The 23,231-nt window shown below is 37.2% G+C and overlaps 1 protein-coding gene and 1 pseudogene across 7 annotated transcripts in view; both read left to right on the top strand.

Annotated features, from left to right (window-relative positions):
* TATDN1 (TatD DNase domain containing 1) overlaps nt 1-23,231 on the top strand; it is a 31,960-nt gene that overhangs the window by 5,629 nt on the left and 3,100 nt on the right. For 3 of the 7 annotated variants that reach the window (XM_020899988.2, XM_070477038.1, XM_020899993.2), the window contains 8 exons: nt 1,788-1,837; nt 3,031-3,094; nt 4,227-4,370; nt 4,472-4,514; nt 15,771-15,856; nt 15,939-15,979; nt 19,162-19,238; nt 22,527-22,597. In XM_020899988.2, coding sequence (XP_020755647.2) covers nt 1,788-1,837; nt 3,031-3,094; nt 4,227-4,370; nt 4,472-4,514; nt 15,771-15,856; nt 15,939-15,979; nt 19,162-19,238; nt 22,527-22,597 — 576 coding nt within the window. Of the gene's footprint in view, nt 1-1,787; nt 1,838-3,030; nt 3,171-4,226; nt 4,371-4,471; nt 4,515-4,966; nt 6,087-15,770; nt 15,857-15,938; nt 15,980-19,161; nt 19,239-22,526; nt 22,598-23,231 lie in introns of those variants that run through there. The other 4 variants (XM_070477039.1, XM_020899989.2, XM_020899991.2 and 1 more) reach the window with 4 other exon arrangements.
* On the top strand, nt 21-3,092 carry LOC110141200 (mitochondrial import inner membrane translocase subunit Tim8 A pseudogene; annotated as a pseudogene).

Below are 23,231 nucleotides of genomic sequence, written 5' to 3' on the forward strand. Positions count from 1 at the left end.
ATTTATGAAGACAAATTTTCTGACCCAAGGGAGAGCATAAAAAGCTTAACCCACCCTTAAAATTGAAATATTAAAGGATTTATTGTGCATCTTGGCTAAAACTATAAACAAAGTGAAACCCATATCAGCTATATTGGTAAACCACGGTCATGAACATGTGTAAAATAGCTGTTGTCACAAAATGTTATCAAGTTTACAACTTTGAACATAGAAACTGAGATAAGCACGTGCATAAAAGGCAAGCCATAGTGCTTCCGGTTCCGCCGCGGAGGCACGTGAAGGTCGGTGAGTTGCGCGGTCTCCGGCCGCGGGGCGGCGCTGGGATGGATCTTTCCTCGTCGTCGTCTTCCGCGGCGGGTATGGGCTCAGTCGACCCGCAGCTGCGGCATTTCATCGAGGTGGAGACCCAGAAGCAGCGCTTTCAGCAGCTGGTGCACCAGATGACGGAACTCTGCTGGGAGAAGTGCGTGGACAAGCCTGGACCAAAGTTGGACAGTCGGGCTGAGGCTTGTCTCGTAAATTGCGTTGAGCGCTTCATTGATACAAGCCGGTTCATCGTGAAACGACTGGAGCAGACACAGAAATCCAGGGCAGGCTTCTCAGAAAGCCTTTCTGACTGACCTCAGCATTCCTCTTTGGAAAAGGAAGGTAGTTGAAGAAATGAAGAGCAGTTGATGCAATGGTTGAAGAAAAGGCCGTAGGGGAATTGGCTCCCACCTTCGTCACTCTTGGGACGTCCTGTCCTCTGAGAATGAACAAAGACCAGTGTTTGGTGTGGGTGGGGATTTGAGGGTTAAATGTGTTTGGGTTTGTGTTTTTTTAATGCTAATCTTGTGAAAACAACTGATAGATGAATGAAAAACTACTAGATGAATATTACTCTATGTGGGACGATGCTTTTCTCGTAGTCCCGTTAACTGCTGCTTATAATTTTAATAATGGAATTGCTCTATAATTTGACAGTGGGACCACATAGGTAATAATCTGTTAACTTTCTTTTTGTGTGGGTTCATTTCAGATTTCTGGGGATACCAGTGTACATCTTTGTGTCTCAGGGCAGCAGTCTGGGAAGAGTAATTTGGTACTTAACTGTAGGCCTCCTTATCTAGTGTTTGACTACAGGTGATGGCAAAAATGTATGGTATGTTCATACAGTACATTCCAACTTTCTGGATTATCTCCCTCCCTTATACTGTGATTCACTTAAATATATCTATAAAGTATGGTCTCAAGCTAGGACAGGTTGCCTGAGAGTCTAGAGGCCTTTAGTTAAAGGAAGCTAGCCAGTGAACATAATTTTCATACTAAACTGCCACAAGGAAGAAAGTTAACTTACAGTGAATATCAGGGTCCAAAAAAATTTATAAAGATGTGCCTAGATGAGAAAATTAAGATTTGGGCCAGTCAGAAACTAACAGCAGTATCAGGTAGAGGTGCATGTCTGTTGTAAATAAGGATAGTTTCCATTTACTGCATCTTTTCATCACTGAAATAAAAGCTTCTAAATGAAAAAAAAAAAAGCAAACCATAAACCCAAATAGACTTTTCACCCTTTTGGTCAACAAAACAGAAGTACAGTTTACCTATTTTGCCTTATGTGGGTTGCTTTTTTTTTTCTTTTTAAAGATATTGCTAGGTCTTATTATATGATAAGCACTTATCAAATGGTATTGATTTGACTTTGATTTAGTAACTGTGATTTCTATGTTTTCTTTCAATATAGGGTAATTAAATTATAAGTGAGTTTTTATTTACCAGATTTTTAATGTGGGCTTCATCTCTTACAGATGACTTACAGGACGTAATAGAGAGAGCTGTTCAAATTGGTGTTAAAAAGGTAACGTTTCATTTTTGTTATTATGATTTTTTTTTAAAAAAAACCCTAAATTTTGGTTAAAATACTGCAGATGAGAAAGAGCCAATGCCACACTTAGCATTTTGTGATATGTATTATCATATTAGCAAGTTAATGAAATAAAATATCAAAATACTATGTTCTCATCAGTTTAAGTGGCACACCTTGTGGGTGGTTCTTCCATGCAATCAGAAATGTAGTAAATGGCCAAGTCTTCCTGAGGAAGTTTTTTAAAACCCATCTGAATTACCAGGCTTCTTAAGAGGCAAATATTAGTTGATTTTATAACATAATTTAGCTTTGGTTAGAAGTAAGCAATCATCAAAAAGATCCATCTCTATTCACCATGTTTAGCTTTTATACTGTGTATAACATTTCAAGCAACTGAGAGAACACTTTAATTTTTATGGTAATAATTTGATAATCAGGAGAATTCCTACCAGTTTTAGAGAGTTCTAAGCAAATGAATTTTAGCTCTGTCAAATTGTTTGAATAGATATTTCTCTTTAACTGGTATTTTTTAAAGTAGCAAGCTAGCCCACACATGCGCACAGGGAATAAGGTTTAAGTTCCATATGGCTTCCTGGCAGCTCAGTGGTAAAGAATCCACCTGCCAATGTAGAAGTCACAAGTCCGATCCCTGATCTGGAAAATCCCACATGCCATAAAGCAGCTAAACTGCTGCACCACAACTGTTGAGCATGCCCTTTAGAGCTGGGAGCTGCAAATACTGAGCCCACACACCCTAGAGCCCAAGCTCTGCAACAAGACAATCCCCCACAATGAGAAACTCGGGCACCAAAACTGGAGAGTAGCCCCCACTCGCCACAAGTGGAAAAAAGCCTGCACAGCTATGAAGACCCAGCCCAGCCAAAAATAAAAATAATGAGTAAATAAAATATATATACACACACATATATAAAAAGATTTAAGTTCCATAGTGTGATATCAGGGCACTTAGTAGCTATTGCTTGTAAGTTAAATAAACCTCAGTTTTAAAAAGTGACCAGGTGCTCCAGTAATCTTTAAAAAAAAGTGACCAGGTGAGTTCTGCAGGTTGGTGTGTGACAGTCGAAGAGAGAGAAGCATTTTGGGAAAAAAAAGCAGGAAAGCACATTTGGGAAACTTGTTGACACCCTGTTAAAGTGGACTTATTTTATTCCTTTCTGTTTCAGTTTATGATTACAGGTGGAAATCTACAAGACAGTAAAGATGCACTGCATTTGGCACAAACAAATGGTATCCTCATATTACTTTTACCTCCCACAATGTGAATTAAGTTATTTTGAAGAAGTCTTTCTGAGAACTGCCTCAGGTACAGATACAGCAGATCATGACTGTAGACACAGCAGGAAGATAGACTGATTTCAGTGGGACATGATGAAGATGAAAAAATTCAAAGTGCCCATTGTCATATCAGATGAGCCCTCCTGTATTTAATAAGAATTGTTTTAAGATTTCAGTTAATGAGAATTAAGTTCACTAGGCATAGAATTTAACCTCAGATATTCCCAATACAGAATTTTTGTGTATATACTGTAATATGTTTAAGATATGAGTTGCTTTTAAATAAAAAGCAAATAGCTCTTTAACTTAAGCTATAAAAGATCACTTATTAAAATATTTATCATGCAGATTAGAGACACTGTGCAAGGCCCCAGGAATGCAAGTAACAATATAGTATATAACCCTTCATATGCTCACTTTATAGACTAAATAAGTATAGGTGTATGTACATAAAGTTTTGGAGTTGGTTCCTACAAGAACCCTAGTAACATAAAACACCTCCTTTATCTGGCATTTATTTACTTAACCTTTTTGTTGTTTGTTTTTGCTGGGGAGGGGCTGGGAGCATACTTCATGTGCTTGACACTAAAGAATTAGGCATTCCATGTTATTTTTCAAAATACTGATTTATTCACTAAAAGCTGTTATTTATTGAAATCTTTTGAAAATGCATACTTCAGGATTCATTGACACTTTTTTTTTAGTGATTAAAGTCCTAAAAAAAATCTTCCCAGAGGCTTTTGATGTGTATAAGAATATTAACACTTCCATCCTACCTTCCATACATAATATTACTTCCATATTACCTTCCTTACTCATTATCCCCAAACAGATAGGCTTTTAAAAGTTCTCGGTTCTTCCACTCTTCTGCATGTTAAAGCAGTTATCATATTCATGTCCAAAAATGGCATTAGTATTCCAGAAATTCTTATGTGATTAATCCAGTGCTTTTCCGATAGATTGACTGGTTTATGGGTATTGTTAAAAATGGACCAGTTGAAATTATGTGATGTTCTTTTTTCATATTAAATATAAATATGGAAAAAATACTTTGAAAATAATCCTAAGCATTATTTTGTGCTAGATATGTTTTTCAGTACCGTTGGGTGTCATCCTACAAGATGTGATGAATTCGAAAAGAATGACCCTGATCATTACCTGATGGAGTTACTGAATCTTGCTGAAAATAACAAGGGGAAAGTTGTAGCAATAGGGGAATGTGGACTTGGTAAGTGTCAACTTATCCCATTAGCGTGACTCAGTTTGAAGATAGCTGATTTGTTCTTTACAAATCATGAGTAATTCTTGATTCTCTTTTATCTTTTCAAGATTTTGACCGACTACAGTTTTGTCCCAAAGATACTCAGCTCAAGTAAGGAAATTTATTGTCTTTAGAAATTTTTGTAAAATCTTAAGGGTGGTTTTTATACAGTTTTTATCAGTTCAGAATGTAGTTAGGTTAAACTTCAGGGCTTTTTGTTTTTTTTCCTTTGTATATAAGAAGTTAAGTGAAGCAGATTCCATGCATGCTTGTATGGAGTTTGTGAGGGGTAGAAGAATGCGGTTCCCTATCAGTTTAACCATCTAATGTATTAGAAGCAGGGATGATTTTTACATGCTAGACTTTTGATTTTTGTTTGTTTGATAATAAGTGCATTCATACATGAACCATTCCAGTGAAATAAATTCAGTTGTGGGGCATATGAGTTAAGAGTAAAAGATATTTTTTAAAAAGTATAGGGTCAATTACCAAAGCTACAAAAGCATATTTCACACTTGTTGGGCTTTGGATATTGTGATTGGAACTTGAGAATCCTTTTGTAGGAGCCATGTGAGAGTGCTGTCTTCTAAGAAAACTCCAAGCTCGCAAGCCTCAGAGACCTCCTATAATACCACTGCCTGTAGCTGTTGGTTGGAGTTCCTGTTGCCAGACTGTTGGGTTGTGTTGAAGGCCGAAAAGAAGAATTGTGTCATGGGCTTAATTTAGGACCTAGGCATTTTGTTGAGTTTCAGGTACAGTGTATTAATTATCAGATGGTAAAACAGAATGAGCTTCTGGAGGAGGCTAATTTAGGTGTTCATCTATTCAGTAAATATTTATGGAGTAGTATGTGCCAGAACCTGCTGGGAATTCATAGTATACAAAACTATAAATAAGGTCTAATATCTGTTCCTCGAGCATTTAAGAATAAACAGCCCTTCATCCTGCTTAGGTTCTCAAACAAGACAGAGGAGTCTGGATCAGATTCTCTCTTAAGATACTATCTAGCTTGCTTGTAATGTTTAATAACCATTTCTGTCATATGGTCTTGATTAAGCCAGTGCTTGATGGCCTGAAGGGACTTCATAAGTTACACCTGCCAGAAGTGTACTGCCTCCTGCCCCCTCCCCTGCCTGCACACAACAGTCGCAGTGTGTCTGGCCCATGTGAAGTCCCCACAGAGAGGGGCAGGTTGGCAGTGAGCCTGCTGTACCCTGGGCTCCAGGGTCCAGAATTCCTGGAGGATCATGGCCACGCAATGCAGGATGGGGCACTGTTCTATGGACTCTTCCCTTCAGGCTTCACGGTAATAGAGCCTTTCAGAGCTGTTTAGTTGGTAGCATGTTATTTGCTGTGTTTTTTTAGGGACATTGACTGATTACTGGTAGGATTACTAAATCTCTGTACCTTTCCTGAATACCATGTAGGTCAGTTAGCTTAACCTTAAAAGTTTACATATTCACACTTAAAGGATCAGTTGTCTGTAATAGTTTCTTAGGTTAAGCCCGCTGGTCATAATACCTCCACTTTCATGGCTGTTTTTGCTCAAGATGAGCCTTGGGAAGTGAACAGATTGTGTGGTGTGATCATCAAGGGCAGTGGCAGAGTCCCCCAAGATTTCTTGCCCATGACTTTATCCAGATGACATAAACTGATTCTAATATGCAGCCGAAACGCTTTAAACCTGATTTGTGTGTGTGTTACATGAAAGCATTGATAGTATCTGCTTTGCGGATACTTCACCATCATCTTAAGATCAGAACTTAAAAACGGTATATGTATAGCAGTGCATAGCTCATGGGCTTCTGTGGTGGGTCAGTGGTAAAGAACCCGCCTGCCAATGCAGGAGACTCAGATTCGAGATCTTCCCTGTGTTGAGAAGATCCCCTGGAGAAGGAAATGGCAACCCTCTCCAGTATTCTTGTCTGGGAAATCCCACGGACAGAGGAGCCTGACAGGCTGCAGTCCATGGGTCACCAAGAGTCAGACATGACTCACCGACTGAACAACAATGTATAGTTTATGCTTCAGCACACATGCCAGTTGTCCAGGTGTTGTCCTGTAATAGAGAGTGGAATTCCATTGGTTAAGTAAATGATTACCAAGTGTCTCCTCAGTCTGATACAAAGAAGAATAAATATGGCAAAAGCCATCACAATATTGTAATTATCCTCCAATTAAAATAAAATTTAAAAAAAAAGACTTGGTTCTTATGCCTCTACAGACGGTGGAGGACATAAATAATTAAATTATTTAATTTATAATAATATAAATAATATAATTATTATATATAATAATATAAAATAATAATTATATAGAATATAATTATTATATATAAATATAATAATATAATTATATATATTATAATATAATAATAAACAATAAAAATAATTTCTGATAGCTGGAAAAGCTATCAGAAAGTATGTGAACAGCAGAGGGAAGGACTCACTTTCTGGGGCAGTCAGATGGTTTTGCTAAGGTGACAGGATGTGACTGAGGCCCTCTTCCAGAGCAGGTAAAGCTAAGGACAAACTAAAGTACCATAGAAATTTTAAATAGATGGGCAGTTCAGTTTGAGATTTCATTTTCTTACAAAAGATCAAATGACAGTTTTTTAAAAAAATGACACACCAGTAGTAATTGCATTTGGATTATTGTCATAGAAACAGATACCTGTATCATCTGCCTTTGCTTCCTCCTTTCCCATAGGGTGTACTAACAGCATCACCCCTATTCTCTGCCACATAGCACTCTGTCCTTGTTGCAACATTTCTCACACTGTAATAAGTGGGTTTGTGTTAACCCCTTCCACTCCCACAACACATTAGTGTCTCTGAGTTCTTCAAAGGCCCAGACCAAGCCTTCTGCATGTTCTAGTTCCTATGCCACCTAGCACAGTATTCTGAGCACCATGTATATGTGCACAGAATTTTTAATAATGAGGGAAGCGTCTTTTTGATTCCTATAGGGCATCATGGATAAAAAGTTTATAATTCAGCTTTTACTGTTGAGTCTGTTTGAAGAATTTAGATTTTGGTCTGTGCTTGCATATGCCAGTTGTCCATCTGACACAATTACTAGTACGCAGTTATTGTTTTGCTTTTTAAAGTAAAAATGTATAGTCAGGAAAATGATGTATGAGAAGAGACAAATAGAAAATAAATTAGTATAATGGATTAGGAAGGAGGCAAGACCAAAAGAAAAAAAAAACACCAAAAACCCGCTACTATGCAGTAGACAAAGTATCTGGGGGGGGTGGGGGGGGGGAAGGCAATAGATAACATAGTAAAAATAAGACCTTTTGAATCAGCAGATCTTTATGTTTGAATCATACCTGTCTTTTGGTGTTTTCCTTTGTAAATTTCAGTTTCCTCATCTTTTAAACAGGGATACTGTGCCTGCCTTTCTTAACACTTAGTATGTGAAGTCCCTTGTGCTGTGCCTGGCAAAGAGTCAGCACTGAATAAATGTTAGAAATATTGCCATCCTAAGAGAAGACAGTGGCTATCATTTTTGTTTGGGGATTTTGAAAAGTTTTTTTTTTTTTTTTTTTTTTGAAGAGAAAGAAAAAAAAGAAAAGCAAGTAGATAAGGAAAAGGCCTGATTTAGATATGGGAAAGTTCGCCTTTAAGCATACCCTGCATTTTCAGTTGCTCTACCTGGTGCTACACTCCTTTCTTTGTTGCAGGTTAAAAGTTAGGTTCATTTGAGTGGAGGGAATTTGCTCTGGGCATTTTTCTTGGGATTTTAGAATGTTGATACTGTGCAGTCGTATTTAATCAGACATCAGACAAAATTTCAAAGTAATCATTGGGGGCTTTAAGGAACGTAGGGCTGATGGCATGGAGTGTCTCTCCCATTTGGCTGATGCGAGAGTAACACTGGGTTAAGGTGTACTGCCGGAGTGCTTGGGTCTTTGGATTTACATCAAGCCAAATTACAGGCAATCCAGAGAGATATCAGGGGTTCAGTTCCAGACCATCACAACAAAGCAAGTCACGGGGCTGTTTTAGTTTCCCAGTGCATATAGAAGTTAGGTTTACACTGTATTGTTGTCTGTCAAGTATGTGATAGGATTATGTCTTAAAAAACAATTCACAGACTTTAAAAATGCTTCATTCCTGAAAAACGCTAACCATTATCTGAGACTTCAGCCAGTCTTTTTGCTGGCCCTTTTTGCTGGTAGAGGGTCTTGCCTCAGCGTTGGTGGTTGTTGATCGATCAGGATGGTGGCTGCAGCAGTTTCTTAAAATAAGACAACAATGAAGTTTGCTGCATTGATTGACTCTTCCTGTCACAAACTGTTTCTCTGTAGCATACAGTGCTGTGTGGTAGCATTTTATCCACAGTAGAACCTCTTTCAAAATAGGAGTCAGTCCTCTAAAACTCTGCCACTGCTTTATCAAATAAGTTTATGTCATGTCATTTCAACAGTCTTCATAGCATCTTCACCAGGAATAGATTTCATCTCAAGAAATAACTTTCTTTGCTCATCCATAAGAAGCAACTTCTCATCCATTAAAGTTTTATCATAAGATTATGCAGTTCAGTCACATCTTTAGGCCCTGCTTCTAATTCTGGTTCTCTTGCTATTTTCATCACATCTGTAGTTACTTCCTCCACTCAAGTTTTAAACCCCTCAAGGTCATCTATGAGGGTTGAAATCAACTTCTTCCAAACTCCTGATAATGTTGAGATTTTGACCTTTTCCCACGAATCATGAATGTTCTTAATAGCATCTAGAATAGTGAATCCTTTCCAGGTTTTCAGTTTATTTTGGCCAGATCCATCAGAGGAATTATTATCTATGGCAGCTATAACTTTACAAGTGCTTTTCTTAAATAATAAAACTAGAAAGTAAAAATGACTCCTTGACCCATGGGCTGCAGAATGGATGTTGTGTTAGCAGGCATGAAAACAATGTGAATCTCATTGTACACCCCCATCAGTGCTCTGGGGTGAACAGGTGCATTGTCAGTGACCTGTAGTATTTTGAAAGGGATCTCTTTTTCTGAGTGTTGTCTCAGCAGTGCACTTAAAATATTCAGTAAACCATGTTGTAAACAGATATGCTGTCACCCAGGCTTTTGTTATTCCCTTTGTAGACCATAGGCAGAGTAGAGTTTTAGCATAATTCTTATTTTCTCCTTTCCCTCCCCCCCCCCCCCCACTGTTTTGGCTGCATCACGTGGCCTGAGGAACTACCCTGACCAGGGATCGAACCCATGCACCATGCAGTGGAATCAGAGTCTTAACCACTGGACCACCAGGGAAGTCCTAGCGTAATTCTTAAGGATCCTAGGATTTTCGGGTTGGTAAATGAATATTGGCTTCAACTTAAAGTCACCAGTTGCATTAGTCCCTAACAAGAGTGTGAGTGTATTCTTTGAAGCCAGGCATTGACTTCTCCTCTCTAGCTATGAAAGTCCTTGATGGTATCTTTTTTCAACATAAGGCTGTTTCATCTGCAATGAGAATCTGTGGTTGAGTATAGTGACCTTCATTAATTATCTTTACTAGATCTCTGGATACCTTGCAGTTTCTACATCAGCGCTTGCTATTTCACCTTGCACTTTTTAAAAAAATTTTTAATTGGAAGATAATTCCTTCACAATATTGTGATGGTTTCTGCCGTGCATCAGCATGAATCAACCATATATATACATATGTCCCCTTCCTCTTAAACCCCCTTTAAACCAAACTTTGTGGTTGTCTTATTTTAAGAATTGCTGCAGCCACCCCAAACTTCATCTTGTACTTTTATGTTATAGAGATGGCTTCTTTTCTTAAACCTCACAAACCACCCTCTGCTGGCCTCAGACTTTCCTACTCCAGCTTCCTCACCTCTCTCAGCCTGCACAGAACTGAAGTTAATTGGGATCTTGCTCTGGATCAGGCTTTAGCTTAAGGGAATGTTATGGCTGGTTTGTTCTAGTATCTAGACCACTAAAACTGTCTCCATGTCAGCGGTAAGGTTGTGTTGCGTTTTTATCATTTGTGTATTCAGGGGAATAGCACTTTGTTTCCTTTAGGAATTTTAACTTGGCATTTACAACTTGCCTAACAGGCTCAAGAGGCCTAGCTTTTGGTCTGTCTTGGCTTTAAAAGTGCCTCCCTCGCTAAGCTTAAATATTTCTAGCTTTTGATTGAAAGCGTGAGACACGAAACGTTTCCTTTTATTTGAACACTCAGAGGCCATTCGTTGTAGGATCATTAGTTGGCTTAATTTCAATGTTGTTGTGTCTCGGAATAGAGAGGCTCAAGGAGAGGAGGAGAGACGGGACACACACACTGTTTATCAGCTTTGCTGTCTGGTATGGGCAAGGTTTGTGGCACTCCAAAACTGTAACTATAGTCAGATCAAAGATCACTGATTACAGATCCAGTCATGAAAATATGGTAATACAGTACAGTACAAATATGATCATGAAAAAGTTTGAAGTATTGCAGGAATTACCAAAATGTGAGACAGAGACACACAGTGAGCAGATGCTATTGGAAGAATGGCGCCAGTAGACATGTTTCACGTGGAGCTGCCACAAACCTTCAATTTGTAAAAAACAAAAAAACAGTGTCTGAGAAGCTCAATAAAACAAGATATGCCTGTAATAATTACTGGTACTGTGAAGTTGAACTTTTCAAGCTCTTGTCCTTAGCTATTGTTGACCTTAAAATCAAAGAAGCAGTAATACAACCAGAAGCAAATTAAAACTTCACTAAAAAGAGCAAATCTAACTCAAGTAGAGATTAATTCCCATTTCTGAATTTTTTAAAACCCTAAGTAAAAGAAGCAAAGAAGTCTCTTAATAGGTGCCACTTCCTGCCCTTGAGCTTCTGTTATTTTGTTACCACTGTGGGTTGTTTTTCCTTTTAAGACAATAGTCATATGATGTTAAGTACCAATTATCCTCAATTTGTATCATTAGGAATGATGATTTACCTCTTACTTTTCTTATATAATACCTAGTTATTAGCTTGAGCACATCAACCTTTCTTTCCTCAAAGTATATAAAATCCCTGTAAGCACATTGTTTGGGCATCTGTTATTTTCATAAATTGTACTTTTGCCTTCTCTGTGATAGGAAGGCTTATTTCCAAGGTGATCATTAGAATGTGTAACTCTGTGTTTTGGTTGTGTGGCTGTGTGTAGCCAGAAGCAGAGAAAAGTTTACATAATGACTGGAGAATACTTAACTGCTGACATTTGAATTACTTTAGAGGTTATGGAAGTAATGACTAGTAGTAATTATTAAAATTTTTTTTCTTCCAAGTGTTTGTTTATATTTTCTACACTGTGAAGTTTCAGCACCATGCTAATTAACTGAAAGTATTTTTACTTACTCTAGTCCAGGAGAATCTGAAACAAACAAACAAACAAATGATGGATAATACATAGACCACCAACTTTGGGATGGCTGTTTCTTTGAGAAGTACATTTCTATTTCTGATTTTTAAATTGAACACTTTCAAGAGTTTTACAAAGGAGGTGCTCTAGGAAAATAGTTGTCTGGCATTTCCAGATCAGATATAGGAAAACACAGCAAAGGCGATTTAAGTTAAACAGAAAAACTTCCTCCAAACACCTTAATAAAAACTAAACCCTTGTCTGTAACTCCTGGTTTAGCTTAAATTGCATGACCATTAATGAAATAGGGAACACCACTGAAATGAAAGGAAACATGAACTTCCACCCTGTCATGTCCTGTGATGTTGTCATTATTTGCTGGGAACAGGAAGAGGCTTCTTGAAAGCCTCTTGTGTGTTGTGATTTTTTTTTTTTTTCATTCATAAAAGGTAGATTTTATATTATCACACTTTATTGATATATGAAGTTCAATGTTACCTTTTTTTTAACTTTTTTCCTTTATTTTTATTAGTTGGAGGCTAATTACTTTACAATATTGTAGTGGTTTTTGCCATACATTGACATGAATCAGCCATGGATTTACATGTGTTCCCCATCCCGATCCCCCCTCCCACTTCCCTCCCCATCCCATCCCTCTGGGTCTTCCCAGTGCACCAGCCCTGAGCACTTGTCTCATGCATCCAACCTGGGCTGGCGATCTGTTTCACACTTGATAATATACATGTTTCAATGCTATTCTCTCAGATCATCCCACCCTCACCTTCTCCCATAGAGTCCAAAAGTCTGTTCTATACATCTGTGTCTCTTTTTCTGGCTTGCATATAGGGTTATCATTACCATCTTTCTAAATTCCGTATATATGCGTTAGTATACTGTATTGGTGTTTATCTTTCTGGCTTACTTCACTCTGTATAATGGGCTTCAGTTTCATCCATCTCATTAGAACTGATTCAAATGAATTCTTTTTAATGGCTGAGTAATATTCCATGGTGTATATGTACCACAGCTTTCTTATCCATTTGTCTGCTGATGGGCATCTAGGTTTGCTATTATTTTCTCCCATTCTGAAGGCTGTCTTTTCACCTTGCTTATAGTTTCCTTTGTTGTGCAAAAGCTTTTAAGTTTCATTAGGTCCCATTTGTTTATTTTTGCTTTTATTTCCAGTATTCTGGAAGGTGGGTCATAGAGGATCTTGCTGTGATTTATGTCGGAGAGTGTTTTGCCTATGTTCTCCTCTAGGAGTTTTATAGTTTCTGGTCTTACATTTAGATCTTTAATCCATTTTGAGTTTATTTTTGTGTATGGTGTTAGAAAGTGTTCTAGTTTCATTCTTTCACAAGTGGTTGACCAGTTTTCCCAGCACCACTTGCTAAAGAGGTTGTTTTTTTTCCCATTGTATATTCTTGCCTCATTTATCAAAGACAAGGTATCCATAGGTGCATGGACTTATCTCTGGGCTTTCTATTTTGTTCCACTGATCTGTGTTTCTGTCTTTGTGCCAGTACCATACTGTCTTGATGACTGTGGCTTTGTAGTAGAGCCTGAAGTCAGGCAGGTTGATTCCTCCAGTTCCATTCTTCTTTCTCAAGATTGCTTTGGCTATTCGAGGTTTTTTGTATTTCCATACAAATTGTGAAATTATTTGTTCTAGTTCTGTGAAAAATACCATTGGTAGCTTGATAGGGATTGCATTGAATCTATAGATTGCTTTGGGTAGTATAGCCATTTTGACAATATTGATTCTTCCAATCCATGAACACAGTATATTTCTCCATCTGTTTGTGTCCTCTTTGATTTCTTTCATCAGTGATTTATAGTTTTCTATGTATAAGTCTTTTGTTTCTTTTGGTAGATATACTCCTAAGTATTTTATTCTTTTTGTTGCAATGGTGAATGGTATTGTTTCCTTAATTTCTCTTTCTGTTTTCTCATTGTTAGTGTATAGGAATGCAAGGGATTTCTGTGTGTTAATTTTATATCCTGCAACTTTACTATATTCATTGATTAGCTCTAGTAATTTTCTGGTAGAGTTTTTAGGGTTTTCTGTGTAGAGGATCATGTCATCTGCAAACAGTGAGAGTTTTACTTCTTTTCCTATCTGGATTCCTTTTACTTCTTTTTCTGCCCTGATTGCTGTGGCCAACACTTCCAAAACTATGTTGAATAGTAGTGGTGAGAGTGGACGCCCTTGTTTTGTTCCTGACTTTAGGGGAAATGCTTTCAGTTTTTCACCATTGAGGATAATATTTGCTGTGGGTTTGTCATATATAGCTTTTATTATGTTGAGGTATGTTCCTTCTATTCCTGCTTTCTGGAGAGTTTTTATCATAAATGGATGTTGAATTTTGTCAAAGGCTTTTTCTGCATCTATTGAGATAATCATATGGTTTTTATCTTTCAATTTGTTAATGTGGTGTATTACATTGATTGATTTGCGGATATTAAAGAATCCTTGCATTCCTGGGATAAAGTCCACTTGGTCATGATGCATGATTTTTTTAATATGTTGTTGGATTCTGTTTGCTAGAATTTTGTTAAGGATTTTTGCATCTATGTTCATCAGTGATATTGGCCTGTATTATTTTTTGTGGCATCTTTGTCTGGTTTTGGAATTAGGGTGATGGTGGCCTCTTAGAATGAGTTTGGAAGTTTACCTTCTTCTGCAGTTTTCTGGAAGAGTTTGAGTAAGATAGGTGTTAGCTCTTCTCTAAATTTTTGGTAGAATTCAGCTGTGAAGCCATCTGGTCCTGGGCTTTTGTTTGCTGGAAGATTTCTGATTACAGTTTTGATTTCCATTCTTGTGATGGGTCTTTTAAGATCTTCTATTTCTTCCTGGTTCAGTTTTGGAAAGTTATACTTTTCTAGGAATTTGTCCATTTCTTCCAAGTTGTCCATTTTATTGGCATAGAGCTGCTGGTAGTAGTCTCTTATGATCCTTTGTATTTCAGTGTTGTCTGTTGTGATCTCTCCATTTTCATTTCTAATTTTGTTGATTTGGTTCTTCTCCCTTTGTTTCTTGATGAGTCTGGCTTACAGTTTGTCAATTTTATTTATCTTTTCAAAAAACCAGCTTTTAGCTTTGTTGATTTTTTCTGTGGTCTCTGGTTTCTTTTGCATTTATTTCTGCCCTAATGTTTAAGATTTCTTTCCTTCTGCCAACCCTGGGGTTCTTCATTGTGTGTTGTGATCTTAGACAAGGTCTTATACCCCCTCTGACATCAGCTCTTTCCTATTCTAGGGTTATTTTGAGAATCAGATGAGATAATGGTATGAGGCACTTGAAAAACCTTTTTATAAAGTACTCTAAAATATTCAGGACTGCCACTTTGTCATGTAGTTTTCATTTTTCTGAAAGAGTATTTCAGTTTTTGTGCTTATTTGTTTAATAAATCCTCTGCGTTTAGTTCTTTAAGTGAATCCTTTTTGCTTAGTGGCAGTAACTTCTTGTATAACAGCACATGAAAAACACTGAGTATAATGCCTGGCTTCTCCCTGGAATGAGTTGATTCCCCCTGGAGGTGGTCAGCCAGCTTTGGGGACAAGGGGCTGGCCGTGTCTCTTCTGCCACCAACACATGCTTTGGGGAAAGGATCCATGGGTATTAGGAGGGTGTCCACTTCATTTGTTGGGATTTAGTCAGAAAGCTAGTTAAAAGTAATTATATGGGGAAACAGTCCCCATCACTGTAAACTTAAACTTTATAGCTCTTTACTTCCAGCAATGAGATAGTAAAGAACTACTTAATTACCTGGCAGTTATAATGGAAAAACTAACAGACATTTCTGAAAATAATTTTGTAATCCCAGAAAATCAAGCAACCTTTTAGGAAGTCTTTATAAAAGCCTTTGGCTAGGTCTGATGTATCTTAAATGCCTGAATTCACTATTTCTGTTCTATAATTTCTAGAGAATAAAAGTCCTTTAACTTAAAAATCATTTGACAATTATCTTTCTCATGCTAAAATAAAATTCTTAGGAAAAAATTTTTTTTGCATTATGCAGGTATTTTGAAAAACAGTTTGAACTGTCAGAACAAACAAAATTACCCATGTTTCTTCATTGTCGGAACTCACATGCTGAATTTTTGGGTGAGCTAAAGCTAATATCTCATATAAGAATTTGCAGAAATCAAGCTATTTGCTAAAAGGTGTTTCTGTTTTAAATTCACAGACATAATGAGAAGAAATAGAGATCGGTGTGTAGGTGGAGTGGTAAGTATAGAAATTACTTTTAATAAATGATGCACAAAAGTGCTTTGGCTATTAAGGTTGGCCACTATAAAGTAATTTAGATGTCAGCAATAAAGTTACTAAGGTTCTGCTCTCTCTTAAATTAATTGAGGGCATATAAGTTTACTGTTGAATCTATGGACCAGATAAGGTATAAATATAAACCACACTGTTTTAGTTGCATTTACTTTGTTCAGAGTACAAGAATTCTGTTCACAAAAAAATCCCATGAATTTAGTTCTACACCTTGTAACATTCTGCATGATCTTTTTCTCTGCTTCTTCCCTCAGCCATTCTTCAATGTTTTTCCATTTAAATTTTGAGCAAAATATAAATTTAAGCACTGTTTTCAGCTCTTCACTAATTTCCTGTAACTGTATTTGTTTTGTCACTCTGATTAGAGACACATTGTCATTTCTGTAGTTTGCTTCTGTGAGCTGTGGTCATTCAATTCCATAAATAATTATCTAACACTTAGCTTGGATATCCATAGCAGTGATTTTTGTTTTGTTTTTTTTTTGAATCATAGACTCTTTTGAAAATTGCCTCAGAAAAATGCTCACATGTACAATTTTCACATGTAATTTTAAGGGAGACTCACCAATCTGTAGCAAAGCTGTGATCCAGGTGTATGAAATCCCATAGTTACACTGTGCCAAAAAGGTGGAGCTGGTAAGAAGCACATACTGTATGCCCACATTACATTGCTTTGATAGTTTTGTGTATATTTTCTCAAGATTTCAGCCTCTGCTTCCTAATTCATACTACTAGTGATATGCACGTTTTCTACACTACTGTGATGTTATCATCGGGCACATTTTCATCTGTCCTTTCAGTCGGTCAGTTCACTCACTCAGTTGTGTTCACCCCTTTGTAACCCCATGGACTGCCGCACACCAGGTTCCCTGTCCTCACCAACTCCCAGAGCTTGCTCAGATTCATGTCCATTGAGTTGGTGATGCCATTCAGCCATCTCATCCTCTATTGTCCCCTTCTCCTTCTGCCTTTAATCTTTCCCAGCATCGTCTTTTCCAATGAGTCAGTTCTTCGCATCAGGTGGCCAAAGTATTGGAGTTTCAGAGTTTCCGCTTCAACATCAGTCCTCCCAATGAATATTCAGGACTGATTTCCTTTAGGATTGACTGGTTTGATCTCCTTGTAGTCCAAGGGATTCTCTAGAGTCTTCTCCAACACCACAGTTTAGTGCTCAGTTTTCTTTATGGTCCAACTTTCACATCCATCCACGACTATTTGAAAAATGATAGCTTTGACTAGATGGACCTTTGTCAACAAAGTAATATCTCTGTTTTTGAATATGCTGTCTAGGTTTGTCATAGCTTTTCTTCCAAGGAGTAAGTGTCTTAATTTCATGGCTGCAGTCACCACCTGCACTGATTTTGGAGCCCCCCAAAATAAAGCCTGTCACTGTTTCCCCGTCTATTTGCCATGAAGTGATGGGACTGGATGCCATGATCTTAGTTTTCTGAATGTTGAGTTTTAAACCAGCTTTTTCACTCTCCGCTTTCACTTTCATCAAGAGGCTCTTTAGTTCTTCATTTTCTGCCATAAGGGTGGTGTCATCTGCATGTCTGAGTTTATTGATGTTTCTCCCAGCAATCTTGATTCCAGTTGTGCTACATCCAGCCCTGCGTTTCTCATGATGTACTCTGCATATACATTAAATAAGCGGGTGACAATATACAGCCTTGATGTACTCCTTTCCCAATTTGGAACCAGTCTGTTGTTCCATGTACAGTTCTAACTGTTGCTTCTTGACCTGCATACAGATTTCTCAGGAGGCAGGTAAGGTGGTCTGGTATTCCCATCTCTTTAAGAATCTTCCACAGTCTGTCGTGATCCACAGTCAAAGGCTTTGGCATAGTCAATAAAGCAGATGTTTTCTGGAACTCTTGCTTTTTCTGTGATTCAGCAGATGTTGGCAATTTGATCTCTACTTCCTCTGCCTTTTCTCAATCTAGCTTGAACACCTGGAAATTCTTGGTTCACGTCCTGCTGAAGCCTGGCTTGGGAGAATTTTGATTATAAAAGAGTCAGACACAACTTAGTGACTAAACAGCCAGGATAATACAGTTGACCTTTGAACAGTGTGGTGGTGGTTAGGGGCACTGACCCTGTGTGCATCTGATATCCATGTGTAACTTACAGTCAGCCCTATGTATGCGGGTTGCCCACATAGTTCTGCATCTGCAGGTTAAACCAACAAAGGATCATATAGTAGTATTTACTGTTGGAAAAAACCAGATGTAATTGGACCTTCTCAGTTCAGGCCTGTGTTGTTAAAGGGCCAGCTGTAGTTTAAAAAAATTAACATCAACAACAATTCCAACTTGTTTGACCTTTATTAAAAAAAATTGCCAAATAAAGAATAATTTTCTACAGTGGTTTATGAGGGTTGTATTTCAAATTATCTTGGTGCTATCAGAGGCTCTGTTTCTCTCTAGTCAGCTGGAAATGCTGAGAGGTAGAACCAACCCTTTTGAGCAGCTGTGTTAAGTTTTATTTTTGAGAAACACATTATCCACAGTGTGTTCAGACTCCAGATGCTGTATTAACATGACATCACTTGTTTAAAGGAGTCATTTCACTTATTGTTTTGATTACACAAATAACAAATATATCAAGTGTGAACATTTTTGCTTTATCTTTGAAGGAGAAAAAGACCATCTTAATCCTTTTTGCTTGCTGAGCTGATATAGACTATGTAACAATTTACAATTTAGTGATGTTCTTACAATCTCTTTATAGATCTTAAAGTTTGTCTCTTAATTCTCTTTTAGGGAAAAAAGTATGCTCTAACAGAAAAATTGAACATCTACAATTTTAAAGTTATGTACATATCCACTTTTCCTTATGCCTTGCCTAGAATGTGGCTCCCTCCTCCAGTCCCCTTCCTAGAGGTACAGAGACCTCAGTACAGCCGTAGACAGAAATTCTAGGCAACCATCTCCTCCTTTCTTCATCACATTGGAGACAACAGGCTATAACTGTACAGTTTGATTTGAAAATAAAAACTGTAGTGGCCACCTTTGAAATCCCATATTCCAAATGTCCATATTGCATTTATATTTTTACTTAGCCTATTAAGGTTATTTAGGATTTTAAAGAAAAAATATTGTAATAAAATTGTGCCTTCATGTCCTTAGGTGCATTCATTTGATGGTACCAAGGAAGCAGCAGCTGCTTTGATGGACTTGGGTCTCTATATAGGGTTTAATGGTTGGTAGGTCCTTAAGTGCTTTTAACTTTTATATTAAGCAGATTCCTTAAATTGTTTTATAGTGAATTGCTGATAAAGATTTAAATGTTTTATTAAAATTTGTGTATGTGTATTGTATTGATCTTGGTCTGTGCATTTTAGTAATAAATGTAAGAAATAGTATGTTACTATTACAGATTAAAGCTTGAAAATTATAAACTGCTATCCTGTGTTCCAGTGATGGAAAAGTTTTTTGCTGACGTCAGCAGCTAGCTTTCTCTAGCAATGCAGTTTATTTTCAGATCATTTTATCCCTGTAAAACATGTATATGTTCTCAGCATTGCATATACATATACATAAGTGATATCCATCTGTGAGGGAAAGGTCACACTATGACAGTCGTCTTCTGTGTCTGTAGGCCAAGAAACGGAGACACAGAGAAGTTAGGAAGCCGGTGTAAAGTAACTCAGTGTGAGAACTTTATACTCTTCCTCACTTGGTGACTTTCCTGCTTTTATATACACTTAAACTTCAGGCACCCAATGCAGTCCACTAGCATGCTGGGTCCCTGGGCTCAATTTCTTCCAAGTTTTTTAATTTGGCGTTTTTTACCAGTGTCTTTTCTCAGCTACCAGTATAGCTCAGTAAATAAATTGTGGAATAGTAAGACTTCCTTCCCCTCTTCATTGTTTTAGTTCATTATTTTTATTATATATACTTTTTTTTTTTACTAAATTCCATTTTTGAAAATAGAAACATGAAATTATTTGTTCTAGAATTAAGACTTAAGTAAATGTTCTAGATGTTTCATATTTTAAATTAATTATTTAATTTTATAGTACATTACAGGTGGCTCAGTAGTAAAGAATCCTGCTGCCAAGCAGGAGACAAGGGTTTGATCCCTGGGTTGGGAAGATGCCCTGGAGAAGGGGGTGGAAACCAACTCCATTATTCTTGCCAGAAAAATCCCATGGACAGAGGAGCCTGGTGGGCTACAGTCCCCGGGGTCGCAGAGTCTCAGACACAACAGCAGCAGCAGCACCCTAAAGTGAAATTGTGGGTCATCACGCCCGGTTCTGGCCTGTCCCACAAGGAGCTTCCTGGAACAATCTCCATTCAGAGAGCTGGCAGTAAAACAGTCCTATTTACACACGAGCAGAGGAAACCCAACATGGGCAGCCCAGGCTTCCTTAAACATAACCAGGGGACCATCAGATAAGTGAGGTGAACCAGCAGAAAGAAAAAGACCCAGATAAACAGAAAAATTAACATTAGAGGAAACTATTTAGGGAAAAGCACTTTAAAAGAGATCCTATAAAGATTTGAGATGTTTCATCTATAAAATATGAACAGAATGCTAAGGAAAAATACAAAAGAGCTTCTTAAAGAATAAAAAAAAACTTAAAAACTTTAATTTTTAAAAAAGATGAAAAATTAATGTGTTAAAAATAACAGCACCACAAGCTTAGGTAATCAACACATTTAAAAGATTTTTTTATTTACCTCTACCACTGAGTACCTAATAGTAGACAGGAATTTTCTCTTTATACAGGTATTCTAGCTAATAAATGACAGACTGATGGAATTATAGTATTATCATTTTGCAACTCCTTATGAACTAATCAGTCTAGGCACTGGGGCATCCACATCTGACTTAAAGGACAACTAGATATGTGCTTCTGGACAGAAGATCATTCATACTACTACCTATGAAATTCTTGCAAAAAAATAAAATTCAACTTAAATCCGATCAAGATTGTGGATTGCACTTTAGAGCTCCTTGAAGAAATGCAGAGGATGCAGGACCCTGTTAAAAGACAACGCACAGATGAAGTCAAGACAGGGAGATTATCAGGGCAAACAACTGGTTTTCTTCAATATATTTCATGGGGGAAAAAAGATGCAGGTGAAGTTAATAGGTTAAGAAATTTAGAACACTGATGACCAACTGTAATATTTGTCCCTCATTTGAACCCTAGGTCAAACAAAAGAAGTAGGTATGACAATTTGAATACTAGATATGATGAAGAGTTGGATTTTTCTTAGACATAATAGTATTGTTTTTTAAAAAATCCTTATGCTCAGAGATGTGTTAAAATGTTGAATCCATACAACTTTCCTTATATAGGAGACAGTAGGGGTAAGTGGATGCACAAGATCAATCAGGAGTTGATAACTGATGGGGCTAGATAATAAATACAGGCGGAGAGTTCTATATATTCTAGTTGTGTATCTATCTGAAACTCCATAAATAGTTATGAGGTCTTGAAATAAAAAGTGCAACATAAAGACAGTATTAGTCTTCATCGCATTATATAGCAAACCATCCCAAAACTCACTGGCATATTATGTTAAACTTTAACACTCATGGGTCTGAGTCTGGTGGGGTTTAATTGATAATGTGAGCTCTCTGCCACAGGGTACATGTTGGGTTCAGATCTTCACCCTGTGTTTTCATTCCAGGTGCCTAGACACCCAGGTAACAGCTACTTGGCACATGCTAATCTCAGAAGATCCTGAGATTGCCATTGTAAATCATAAAAGTGCACTCCAGGCCTCTGGCCACATCCGGTTGGTTAAAGCCAGTCTTAAGGCCATGGCCAGATTCAGGTTCCTTCTTCCAAGAAATGGCAAAGATGCAGATACATAATTCTGTCAAAGGAGAGAGAATTGGGACCAATAATCCAGTCTATCTGAGTCTGAAAATGAAAATTAATCCCCCAGAAAAAGAGGTATGAAAGAAGCAGGGACCTAGGAGACCAATTCAGGAGTCCTAAACTTGACTAATGAAAGTCCCAAAAGGAAGAGAGAAAATGAAAGAGTAAACGTCCTGTTTTTCTATGTTTTCCCTGAATTAGGCATGGGGGAAAATCTCAATCAGAAGGTTCCAGCTGCCTAAATGGATGAAAATGTTTCATGCTTGGACACGTTACCAAGGTTCAGAATGTCTATAGAGTAGTGGAAGATCCTACAAGCTTCCAGATTTGGGAGGGTGAGGAATGGAAGGTGCAATGCAAGATCTTTAAAAGACTGTTTAACATAGACTGTTACAGAAAGTTATTGGATGATCAACTGATAAACATAAAAAATTTCATCCCCTGAAGTGAGATCTGCTTGGAACAGATCTTAATCTGGATCCTATAAGGACAGGATGTGCAAACACTTTTCTAAAGTACACTTCCACTGTAGCCAACCAAAGTTTTCCTTCAGGATTTTGGGTTAGTTTTGCAATCTGTTTTAGACAAGTTTATAGTATGAAAAAGTTATTCATTAAATACACTTTTATATATAAGTAACTTTTCTTTTTAAAGCTCACTGAAAACTGAGGCTAATTTGGAAGTTCTAAAGTCAATACCTAGTGAAAAATTAATGATTGAGACTGGTAAGTTTGCTTTTAGAACTTAATTTTCATATTAAACCATACCCCCAAGAGTTAGAGAAAAGTAATAACAAATATTTTATTTTGAAAAGCATGCTTAAACCTCAACAATTATACTTGTCAGAAAGTCTTTGGGGAGTTGTAATAGAAAAATATTCATGCAAGTGATTTTTTCAATCTAGAAGCTTGACTAAAAGCCTAAGCATTTAAAAATGCAGTGTGAGACTATGTGGTAACTAAGGAGATTATTTTATTAAACAAGAATGGATTCAAAAACTTCAGAATTTTTTAATACAATGGCTTAATTGTACAATACTTTTAAAGTAATGCAAACATTTAAATCAAATTGGGTTTAAGAATTTTAGAAATTAACCTGTTGCCTCTCAGAATACAAAGCTCAGAGCTAAGAATTCTGTCTATAGTCTGAACTCGAGGCTCTTCTTATACACATGGAGTTTTTAAATAAAGTCAAGACTGAGTCATTCTGAAGAAATCAGGTATATTTCCTTAGGGAAGTCATGAAAATTATTAATGGTTGTAAAATGTGTAAACTATTTTAATTCTTTATTAGAGAGTTAGGTAAGTAAATAATCCCAGTATTCAAAGCACAGTTGGGGACTTCCCTGGCAGTCCAGTG

The sequence above is a fragment of the Odocoileus virginianus genome, chromosome 15, assembly GCF_023699985.2.
Source record: "Odocoileus virginianus isolate 20LAN1187 ecotype Illinois chromosome 15, Ovbor_1.2, whole genome shotgun sequence".
NCBI lineage: Eukaryota > Metazoa > Chordata > Mammalia > Artiodactyla > Cervidae > Odocoileus > Odocoileus virginianus.